The sequence below is a fragment of the Electrona antarctica genome, assembly GCF_951216825.1.
Source record: "Electrona antarctica genome assembly, chromosome: 1".
Lineage (NCBI taxonomy): Eukaryota > Metazoa > Chordata > Actinopteri > Myctophiformes > Myctophidae > Electrona > Electrona antarctica.
In genome coordinates this window covers 25152391-25165014 of record NC_136806.1, presented here as the reverse complement: position 1 = coordinate 25165014, position 12624 = coordinate 25152391, and the positions used below count along the sequence as shown (strand labels likewise).

Here is a 12624-nt window from a genome sequence, read left to right as displayed (position 1 = left end):
TTACCAAAAAAATAACAAACTGAAACTTGCTATGTGTATTTACACATCGAAGAGAACGTTGTCCTTATAGTCTTTAAGAAACAGAAAGAATAGCTGATCTGCAAGCTCATAAGGCATCGCATTGCAGCGCTTTGTGAACTGCTATTTATCTGAGCTTTTTGAATCTTGCCCCTGAATTCCCCATTATTTCAGTACAATTTACTAACACTAAAATGTATAAAAACTAAACTAAAACTAAGCCTTTTAAAAATAAATAAAAATAAACTACTAAACCCAGAAAAGTATCAAAACTAAACTGAAACAAACAAATTTCAAAACGGGAATAAAATGATAAAAGAAATAAGGGAAAACTATAATAACCTTGGAACACACACACGCACACACGCGCACACACACACACACGCACACACACACGCACACACACAGTGCACATGCATATACAGACAAACATGCACATGCACAGGAAGATGCACAACCACACATGTAAATACAGATTTACGCGCACACACAAACACATACCACTGTGGCCATGGCAGATATGGAGAACATGGATTCACCGTTTATAAAGTGTTATTTGGGGCTGTGCATAATTGTACAGTGGCTACACCGTAATAAGTAATAACCTGTTTGTAGCTCATGGTGCAAACGCTTAAATACTACACTTTATCCCACTGTTTCTCAATGTGGGGTCCAGGGACCACCTGGGGTCCAAATGGAATCTGTACGTCTGAAAGCATATACCAGTGGAACCTTACGGGTACATTTGGTTCCATTTGTACACTCACAATTAACACATTCTACAGTGTAGATTGGGGTCCCAGAGGAAAACATTGTATAACATGGCCTAATGCATAATAAACTGCTAAAATCATTGCTGTAAAGTCGTACCATAAACACAATCCAACGCAGAAGCAACTGACCAAGTCAAATGCATGGTTTGAACCCAAGTGGAGAGTGATGCAAGTAAGTTATTCTCTTCTGCTATTGGAGTCAGTGGTTTTAAATCAAGATAACAGAAGAGGGAAATCCGTTCATTATTGCCCATACCCTTGTTGAGCTCCAGAGTAAAACTGATTTAGACCAGTGATTGGCTTTATTTGACATAACGCAGCCAATAGACACCAGTGAACCAGCAGCCAAGCGCCCCAGATAAGCCCTTGGTGTCTATCACAGAGCACATAACTTTATTGGTAAAAGATGCAGTATCCCAACAAAACATGACAAGTTTACCGTTATGGTGTGAATAGGGCGGATGATATATGATGGATTCCTGAAGGATTCTATTTCATGCTTTAAGCTAAATGCACATCTACAGTCAGTGCTGAATTATTGTATAATGAAACCATTTGGCCTTTGCTACGGTCAAGAAATTGTGTTTTTTGTGTGACTGACAACAAACTAGAGGTCAGTGGTGGAAAAGTTATACTCACATATTTTACTTAAGTGAAAGTATCAATACTGCAATGTGGAATTACTCTGTTAAAAGTAATAGTACGGAATTCAATATTTACTATGCAGAATGTCCCATTTCAGAAGTTTTCAAATGTATAAAATGTATAAAAATCTTTTGAAAATAGCAGATTTAAAAGCTCACAATGCGGTGGGAAATGTATTTTTTCAATATCTACAAAGTAATTAGTAACTCAGGTTTTCAAATAATTGTAGTGGAGTAAAAGTACAATATTTTCCTCAGAGATGTAGTGGCGTAGAAGTAAAAGTATTGAAAATTGGAAATAAATTAAAAAATACGTCAAAACTGTATTTAAGTACAGTACTTGAGTAAATGTACTTAGTTACTTTATACCACTGCTAGAGAACTCCAAAATGTTCCAGGCTCCGTACCATGTAAGCCTGGTCCAAAGCCTGCTTCCTGTAGTCCAGCTCTTCTTCCAGGAAGCCCTTCTGTTTACTGAACAGATCCTGCAGCAGGAACCAAATCATTCAATTTAGGAAGATACACTATCCCAATTGGAGCCACTAGAGGCGAAATGGTAACCTGGTGAACCACCCGCCCCCCCCTGGAAATTCCATGTGATTACCAGGGAGGTGAATGTCCAATGTTTACTGGTGCTAGACTAGTGTGTTGCTGGGACAGAGAAAGGTTGATAATAAAGTAGATCTTTCTCCTGATTTGTCTCTGACTACAGCTACTACACACAAAGTAAACCAGAGGTGGCATATCTTGCTATTTTCGTCTTGGAGAAGTACATGGCATATTATTTTAACACAGGACATGTCATCACAACAGCCCAATACATACAGTATCAGGGGATATAGGTTGGGCAGGATTTTGCATCCTAGAGACATCCTTTTTGACATAAATGGATTGATGAACACATAAAATTCCTGTTTTGAATAAAGTTATACTGTTAATGCTCCGGGTCTAAATTGATTTAAAGGAAATCCAGTTTGAGTATCAGACTATGCCTTTTAGGATCTGGAACTTAAAGATTGTGAAGCTGAATCTGTCTCTCACCTTGTCGTTCTCCAGGTCTATCATCTTCTGAGTAAGGGCAGCCTCTGTGTTGTCTATCTGCTTCAACCACTGGAGGGGACAAAGACACAGTGATTGATTGATTGAATACATTATTAGTCAGAAATGTAAACAGCATGTGGTACAGTAGGACATTAAAGCTAAAAGGATCCACAAAATAAACGTGTTTCCATTGTAGTCCCTTTCAATTCATTAACATTACATAGCATACAAAAAGTACAAAAATGTACAGAAGAGATGGGAAAATGACAATTATCTCCCCTTTTGGTCTCCTGGGTCCTGATAGATGTTTGCTACATTTAGAAACAAAAGTGGCACTGGTGGTACCACCAGGAGCCACTTAGTATCCGTGTTGTATGAAAAATAGGAAATCAGAAACTGAGGAGACGCTACACATCACACTGTTTGTCCACTAGGTGTCAGGAGAATGTTATGACAGTGATTTTCTACTGACCTTCTCACACAGGGAGAGCACTGTTCCTGCCTGGATCACTGCTACTTGCTCTTCATTGCGGAGATTCTATGGAAAACACCACAAGCTACTATTAGTATCAGGGTCAAAGGTCAAATACAAGGTAACAGATGGATCTCATAGAGTTCCATTAGCCGTCTATTATAACTCACCCCATTGTCTCCCAAGATATCCAGTTTCTTCATCAGTTCAGGAATGACCACATCCTACAGTACATAGATTCAAATCCACACATCCCATGTTACTCACTGACTGTGGAGACTAGGTCAGGGTCTGAACCTTGTAACGCTGATTTTTATGTTTACTGTATAATTTCATATGTTGTGTAATGGACAGTGAGTGATTGTGCAAATATATTAATACAAGTATATTATTTGTATTTGTATTGTGGAAATGAATATCGTTTTAGCTGCAATTTGTGGAAAATTGTATGGGAAAAATAATTTCACACACTCCTTTTCACCTGTAAACTTGTGATGTGTTTGGCGATACATTTCAATTTGAAGTAGAATACTATACATGTGCTGAGGGAAAGAATTAACACATTGAATCAATAAGACTAACAGATGAAACACTATTGATCCGTCAGTGCAGGTATCTGTTGTCTTATACGTACAGTATACATTTTATCTGTCTTTTGATCGTCACTATTTTGATGAATGTATCTTTGCTTCATGTAAGTACGTGTCACCTTGACCCCCTCCTGGTGACAGTAGATCTGCAGGGCACTGCTGCTGTTTTCAGGGAAGGCAGACATGTGGAGGTTGAGGGCCGGAGATCTGCGCTCCCTCTCCTATAGAGAAGATAGGGCCATGTTACACATCTCTCTCTCTCTCTCACACACAACCACACACATGTTTTCCCTTGGTGAAACGCAAGACTATTACAGTGGTTCCCAAATCGTATGTGAAGGCAATGCATATTGGTGAGACAAGTCCAGGTGTGCCTTGGATTCATTGTTTCTCTCTCTCTCTCTCTCTTTTCTTTACAATAGAGGGAATTCGTATGCATAAGTTCGTGGCAAATTGAGTGGTAAAGTGAGTAACGTAATTTAATGCAATCAGATAGGACTTTTCTGTTTGGACTGTCAAGGCCAAAAAGTTGTTTTTTGCCACTCAGTAGGCGTTTCCACATAACTTCCAGTTATGATGATGACACACACATACCCTGAGTCTATATCAGTACTTTGTGGGCACTCGTTCCCCAATACATGGCAAATTCTATACCATAAAAATACTAACATATTTCAACCTGGTGTCACTAATTGGGGCATCATAATTATGTTATGTTATGTAAAAATAAATATTTTCTTTCACCACATTTGTTCAAAAACAGTGAAAATAGGCCATCTACAAACGCATCACGGAACATGCAGATCTTCCATTTTCCTAGTACAAGTGTGCCTTTTTAATTTCCCAGCCTAGGACACAAAAAGTTTGAAAACCACTGCTCTTGTATAGAAATGTATTATAAATGGTGCTCTGCAGCGAGGGAATGAGCACGACATGTAATGAGGATTGGGAAGTGGGTGATTGTAGGATGAAATGTACTCACATGGCACTGAAAGCATGGTCACTATCTGCCGAAATGGGATACAGTGGGTGGAAATGCACGGTTTTAAAACGGGAGATGCAAACCAAAGCAGTTGGATTTTGAACACGCATGCTAAAACTCAAGATAAAGATGAATGTTGGGAACGCCATCACTGTAAATTATGTTCTGTCCATGGATTCAGTTAGAGCACCATGTAGATACAATAACTAACTGATAAACTATAGGTGGTATGAATTTTGATTATTGAACTGATTGATTATCAAGCTTCTTTCTATGTCTGCACTTGCCAGTTATAGAACCACAAAGTTACAGATATGACAGCTTTTCATTGCTGCAATTAACTATAATCAGTAAAACAGATATAATCCAAAATGAATGTCAGACATACAGTACAGTATGAGATATGATGATCACTTGAGAACAATCAAATGTGCATTGGCTGTAAACATGGAAAACATTCATAAATGAAGAAAAATACATGCAAGGATGTGAGGCACAAAATGAACAGATAGATATGGGTTGTATGGTAAACTTAAATACATTTTTATTCCATTAAAATTATATTCATCTCAACATAAAATAAAAAAGTAAAATAAAAAACAAGACATTCCAGTTCAGTTGAGGGGGTTGTGGGCAGGCAGATGACATGCTAAAGGAGCTACTGTGGTTACATACAGTGAAAAACGGACATGTGTCTCTGTCTTTGTATTGACCATATGCAACCGGCAGCCACTTAGCTCCTCCGTCACACTCGGAAGCAAAAAAGCGGTTGCTGTATCGATATGGTCAAAGTGTGTCTATTTGTCTGCTTGGTCACTGTATGTAGGTCCTGCATCGGGAGGTGTGATTGTTGCTGTCGGCCCCTGGTGACAGCTTGATGGGGGTGCACTCTCTTACTTCCAGCTCCAGGACTCTGAACTCCAACAGCTCATTCTGGTCCCGTGCATCCTGGACCTCCGCCTGCAGCCGAGACTCTGCCTGCTGCAACGCACTCATCTGCGCACATGCACACGCACACGCACACGCACACGCACACGCATAAACACACCACCTTCACAATGAAATGGCTTAATAAGGCCACAGTCCTATTAGAGCTCTTCCTGAACGCTGTGATGTCCTTGGTGTTGTTGATTGGTGTTGATTGGAAAAGGATTTGCTTGCCAAGGCCTAGTTCACACCTACACAACAAATGTTTGGTCCGTGTGTGATGCCTGATTGCTTTTTGATTGCTGCTCCAATTCATTTTCAATGAGAGTCACATGGTTTGACCAAACATTTTTGTTTGATGAGGGGGGAGCAATCATTAATCAGCGATCAAACACAAATGTTTGATCAAACCATGTGACTCCCATTGGAAAAGCATTGTGGTGGCCCAAAAAAACAAAAAAACGACCAAACATTGCTTGATTGGTGTTTGGTACGTGTGAATGAGGCCCAAGTGTGCTATTCTGCTATATAAAGGTGACTTGACTGTTTCCTCCTACCTTAACTTATTGAGGTCTGAGGCCGATTCTACAAATGCCTTCTAAATCATTGGTTCCCACACTTTCAAGATCTTTCAAAAATTCAAGAAAAAAATAAAAATAAATGTTTTTATATCCAATATATATATAAAATGACAGATGCTTTCCTAGGTTTAATGGGTTAACGAATGATCATTGAGTATTATTATTATATATGGAGAAAGAATTTCTTGAAGAAAGTGTTAAAATGCTCTTGTTCTGCGAAAACACTCCACAGTTGATTAAAGGACAATTCCGGAGTAGCCGTTTTCTTAACGTAATCTGACATAAATATATCAATGGTACAAGTGAAATATTATATAACATCCAGAGCGCAGCCCAGCTCGGACCGGGCGCGCTGGGTCTTAGGCAAAATCGCCTATTTAGATGTATTTAGATCACTTGAAAAAACAAAAAATTGTACATGTCTTTTATAAAGACCAAAGACGTACAGACATGTTACAGTATGTCCCAACGGGGCTTCTGTAATCTGTAATGTGACTGAGGATGGGGACCTGGGGAACACACTGGTTTCCCCTACCGAAAGCAAACAAACTGTCTTATCACCGCTTAATATTTTTGATATATATTATTGATGTGAATGACAGGGAGGTGGTCGTATAATGCAAGAAGTCCAGTCAGTTTTTTTTGACAGAGCACAAATTCATATGGAACACATCTTTGCACATTTCCAACACGGTGGGTGGTCTAGAAGACTAGAGGAGTAATGTCGACTGCGTAAATAAATGAAAAATCAGACCTGTGTGAAGTGAGGGGCGCTAATATATTAAACTCATGTTGATTAGGTGATGTAAAACAAACGGTGTCAAAACAAACATTAAATTCTCTTCATTGTTAATGGCATTTAATGTTTGTGTTAGGGACAAGATGACGTACATTTTCCCTTCATTGTCAATGGCGTTTTTAAAACAAACTAAAATAAAAAACAAACATTAAACCTGTATATAGGAGGGGCTAGCGCCCCTCAAAAACTGAAAAAGTACCAACATTGTGGCACTGACTTTAATTAAGTGTATTCAAAGAGCTCAAGAACCTGATGTTGGATAGGAAATTGTGGAGGGCAGCGATCCAGGAATCCCGAGTTGGTGTTGGCTAGACCTCACTCTCGCAGCAACTAAGTGTATTCATCGTGCCATCAACTGTCATGGTACTGCAGAAATTATTTTGAAAAGATCTGAAACTATTGCACCACTAAAAGCTTTTGTGTTGATGGTGAGAACGTACCTTTTCTAGGAGTTCTTGGTTAGTCCTGAGAAGGTACTGCTTCTCCTCAATCCATTTGGCGTCCTGCCATCAGAACCATAAAAGCACAAAGCCATCATCTAAAACACTCAAAGACACACATCAAATAAGAAGGGAAACACTGTGTACCATTATATGTACAAAGAACCCAAGCTCACAGGAATGAATGAGTGTAATAAGTATAACTGAAATAAACAAAACCATCTACAGTATACCTCTCGTGCATGCAGACAAAGACACAAGCAACAGGGAGAGAATGGCAATAACTCAAGTTTATTGATCAACAGGAGAGACAGTCCACTACCGTGATTACAGATGAGTGAGAGTTCCATTAGCAGTCATTCAGTGTTCACATAAACAGAAGAACAGTGTTAACAAAACACCAATGCCAGCACACAGTGAATCAAGCCACAGAGGAACAGGCAACATGCAGTGAAGATGCAGTGACAAGCAAAAGTGCAAACTCATTCAGAACAAAGGAAGGAGATATGAACTTAAATATCATTAACATTCCTCATTATTAATTTATTATAACCTCTCGTTAAAGTGCTCCACACACCGTCCGGCTGGCTAGGCAGCTTAGGTGCCCAGACGGTTGAGCTAACCGTCCGGGCACCTAGGCTGCCAAGCCAGCCGGACGGCGGGCCACGGGCTCGACTCCCGAGCCCGACGGCCTTTGCCGCGTGTCACTCCCCACCTCTCTCCCCCTTTCCTGTCTAATTACTGTACCCTATCAATAAAGGCACAAAACACCAAAAAATATCTTTAAAGTGCTCCACAGCAAGATCTCTTAATATTATTAAGCTTCTCCAACAAAAGCTAATATTGTGCACCGTAACTCAAAAAATGTGGCTTGGTTCTCAGTCAAACTGATTTATCATGAACTTTTGTTAGAAATGAATGAATTGAGATTCATTCATGTCTGTTTGTACAACTAAAGTGAAGTACGATAAAATGACATCCTATCAATGTTTTTATTGTGTAAACAGATGAAATTGGATTCGGTCTCCTGTTGAACTGCTGAATTTAAAACCCAGAAAGAAAAAGAAACCAATGAGGAGAAAGGGCATGTGTGGAGCATGATTAGGAGGAGCAGGGTTGTGACATCACAGGAGTCTGCAGCACACCCTGTCGGCATAGTGCCAGGCCAGGAGCAGAGCGGCCAGACAGACAAGGAGCAGGGCCAATGAGAATGGCAGCGAGGACGTCTTTGTTACCTGCCCCCTCTCCGCCAGGGCCTTCTCCAGGTCAGCCATCTTGGCCAGGCAGCTGTTCAGTTCTGCCTGCAGCTGCTCACGCGTCTGTGGGTGGGTCAATATTAACCAATTAGGGAGCCAGTGTGGAAATCGCCAAGGCAACAAGTTAACAGTGGGACTGATGATGCCTGGCGTTCCACCATGTGGCGGAGAAAAGGCATTTGTGCACATTGTCACTCAATGGAAATAGCAGATCTAGAAGTTGCAAGCTGCACAATGAGTTGCGCGTTGTGAGCTTGTAGATCAGCTATTTTCAGCTTGCGACACGCAGTGCGCAACCAAGTAGAAATCTAGCTTAAAGGTAAAGGTATACAGGAAGTGTGCATGATACAATGAATCACTGTATTTAATGCTTTTTGTAAGAGATGCTGCTTGGTTAAAGGCTTACAAAACTCTTCATGGGGGAAAGGGGTGGTGTCAGAAGGTCACGCCTGATGAAGACTCACCCTGGCCTCCCTCTCGGCGTCCAGAGAGCCCCCCGCCTGCTCCTGCAGGAGGGCATAGGCACGCTGGAGGGCCTGGTACTCCCTGGTGAGCTGGCGGAAACGCAGCTCCGACTCCTCGCGAGACACGCCCTGAGGAGGAGGAGGAGGAAGAAGAACACACACACACACACACACACACACACACACACACACACACACACACACACACACACACACACACACACACACACACACACACACACACACACACACACACACACACACACACACACACACACACACACACACACACACACACACACACACACACACACACACACACACAATTTAACCACAGACCATAACCGCTTCATGACCTCCACCTCCTACTACACACACTTTTTATTGAGGGGCGATTTGAACGTCATATGGCAGAAAAGTGTATTGGATTTTTGATGTTTGTATAGAGCACTATTCTATGGACTTTAATGTCTGTTTAGGGCACTAAATGACTACGTAAGATGTCATGTGGCCGATATAAATACAGTACTGTAGGTGCCCCTCACTTCACACAGGTATGATTTTTGAGGGGCGCTAGCACCTCCTATGCCCAGCTTTCTGGGTTTGTGTGAATACAAACATCGGCTTGGCTGATCACCCCATAGCGATGATTTGATTAGCTGAGCAAACATATGGAAGATAAAAGTGAGGGCAGAAAAGTGAAGACGCCAAAAGTGATAGGCCGGAATGACTTTTGTGATGATTTGATTGGCTGAGCACGGAATGTGATGCATGCCCCCTCCTATGTCCAGCTTTTAGTGTGTGTTTGTGTGTCCACAAACATTAAATTCCCATTGACAATTAATGGACAATTTTACGTCATAGTGTAAATTATTGATGACGACATTGATGACGAAGCAACATTGATGACAAAGGTGAGGACGCAAATTGTGATTGGCCGGAATGAGTTGATGTATGATGATGTACGATGATAAGAGCACCCCTCACTTCATACAGATGTGATTTTCTTATTTTACGAACAGTTGAATAAAATGACTCCAAACAGAGGGATTCTCTTACATCTTCAAGGTCTTCCTCTGGCGTGGCAGGGGTGCGGTCTGTCAGGTCAGTGTTATAGGAGGTCAGAGAGGAGGTCTCAGAATCTATTGACTCCTCATCAAATCCAAAATATGTCTCCACAACATGCCTCTATGAGAGAAGAGAAAATACAAAGACACATGCTGTTACACTATATGAAAATAAAAGTTCAATCTGAGCCTCTGTGTGGAGTTTGTATGTTCTCCCCGTGTCCCCTTCGATTCCCCTAGGGAGGGGAAAGGAACTGGTTGGAATAACATGTTCCTTCCACTCACTACATCCAAACAGGGAAACTTTTGACAAAAAGCAGCTTGAAGGAAGCATGATGTCAGTCCATTACTCTCTCCAGGTTGGTAGAGGGAGTGTAGCACCCAGGATTACATTAGACAATATTGACAATGGGTGAAACAAATGGGTTACAAATATCGTGGGATACATTTTTTTATAAGACAACAGTGGAATAAATACAAATACTGTATACACACAGTGTCACCGCTTACCAAAACACACATTAACAGGTGCTGCTAAAGTCTATTACTCACTCATTCCAGTCCTGGATTCTGAGTCCTGTTGTCAAATACTCGATTGATACACAATCACTCTGCCAATGTCTTGTTTACAATAATGTTCCATGGATGTATTACTGATTTAGTTTTTCCTGTGGCAAGGTAAGAGCCTAAGAGGAGTGCTTCTTTTCATCCTGTGTATGTGCAAGGTAAGAGCCTAAGAGGAGTGCTTCTTTTCATCCTGTGTATGTGCAAGGTAAGAGCCTAAGAGGAGTGCTTCTTTTCATCCTGTGTATGTGCAAGGTAAGAGCCTAAGAGGAGTGCTTCTTTTCATCCTGTGTATGTGCAAGGTTTTACAAATCACTTTAAAACAAGGCAGATACCATGACAAGTAGCGTTTAGTACCTTCCAAGCATTTGCAACAGCAACGTTCTTGTTTGTACAGGCAGGCCTATTGTAGTGAGATTAAATTAGTTTAAAAATGATATGATTTTCATGTTGCCATACTTGGAAAACATTTTAGAAAACCAATAAGCCAGGCAGTGGTTTCATGTGATTTTAGAACAGCCAAGAAGGTGAGAAGAGTGTTGTGCATCATATGCCTCTCAGCCGTTCTAAAATCCAGGGTAAACCACAGCCTCTGGTGCCTTATTGCTTTAATAACACATCAAGCATCCAATAAAACACATCCCACATTATTTCTGATCCTCAAGTTGATGCTGTCAACTCTCATGTATCTCAGTTCTAAAGAAACAAGACCAAAGACCAAAAAACAACCAAATGGACCACCAGTCCAGGTTTTTAGGTGTACTACATAATACTGTACATATCATGTGCTTACCATCGTGCTTATAGGTCATCTCTTGGCAGCCAGAGAAGTAGAGGCAGACCAGCGCACACAGGCAGATGAAAGCGGAAAAATAGAGGATGAGGAGGATGTACTCCGACATACTGCACTAGCACAGACCCCAATGCCAATCTATACGGGAGCTGTGCACAACACCTCTACCGTGCATGGACCTGTGCCAGCAGATCTATACCACGCACAACAATCCTTCAATGCTAAGTTCCATGACTGTTTAGCCAAGTCAAACACCCACGACACACACACACACACACACACACACACACACACACACACACACACACACACACACACACACACACACACACACACACACACACACACACACACACACACACACACACACACACACACACACACACACACACACACACACACACACACACACACACACACACACACACACACACACACACACACACACACACACACACACACACACAAACGGTGAAGAATCCGATCCTTCAAGAAGGCTCAGAGTAGACTCAAAGTAGATTTATGGCTCTCGTCAGATCTGTAGTCAGGTGAGGTCTTTAATTGTCAAGCTACCTCCAGGTAGAAGGCACAGTTCTCAAAGAAGATAGAACGGTCGACAATGACTGGATCCCATAAATGATGGAGGGACAAAAATGGTGTGTTGCATGTTCAGACTCCTCCTCTCCTAGCAACAGCACTGACTCTGCAAAGTCCCCTGATGAACCATCCCAATTAAAACACACACACACACACACACACACACACACACACACACACACACACACACACACACACACACACACACACACACACACACACAAATTAACTAACTAGAGCATCAACACACCCCAGGTAGGGTGGTTGCTATGTGACAACCCACTGGAGTAACTGTCTGTTTGCACACACACACACACACACACACACACACACCACACCACACCTACTTTTTTTGAGAGGTTGAGAGGTTTCCTTTTTTTTTTGCTGATCACCAATCGGTCACGTTCCTAAAGAGAAACATATAGAGGAGAAACGCAAGTAAGCAGAGGTTCCACCATCACCCATGGGCATCCCTATTTTGGGCATGTCATTATAGCTGTCCTATTTTAATGTATACACAACGCATTGCGTCATCGAGAGCCTGTAGATCACGGCGCAACACCATTGTACGATGTAACACAAATCAGGCTTAAAGCTGCTCCATGTAACGGTCTTG

General features: G+C 41.5%; 1 protein-coding gene across 1 annotated transcript in view; it reads right to left on the bottom strand.

The window, feature by feature from the left end:
• The window catches only part of jakmip1 (janus kinase and microtubule interacting protein 1), a gene marked incomplete at its 3' end in the record, with an annotated part of 36408 nt that overhangs the window by 3360 nt on the left and 20424 nt on the right, over nt 1–12624 (bottom strand). Inside the window, exons 9-19 of the mRNA XM_079497750.1 lie at nt 12356–12415; nt 10047–10175; nt 8988–9116; nt 8503–8586; nt 7268–7330; nt 5418–5516; nt 3658–3759; nt 3119–3172; nt 2949–3014; nt 2477–2545; nt 1843–1920 (exon numbers count right to left, since the gene is read on the bottom strand). Coding sequence (XP_079353876.1) covers nt 1843–1920; nt 2477–2545; nt 2949–3014; nt 3119–3172; nt 3658–3759; nt 5418–5516; nt 7268–7330; nt 8503–8586; nt 8988–9116; nt 10047–10175; nt 12356–12415 — 933 coding nt within the window. The remainder of the gene's footprint in view (nt 1–1842; nt 1921–2476; nt 2546–2948; nt 3015–3118; nt 3173–3657; nt 3760–5417; nt 5517–7267; nt 7331–8502; nt 8587–8987; nt 9117–10046; nt 10176–12355; nt 12416–12624) is intronic.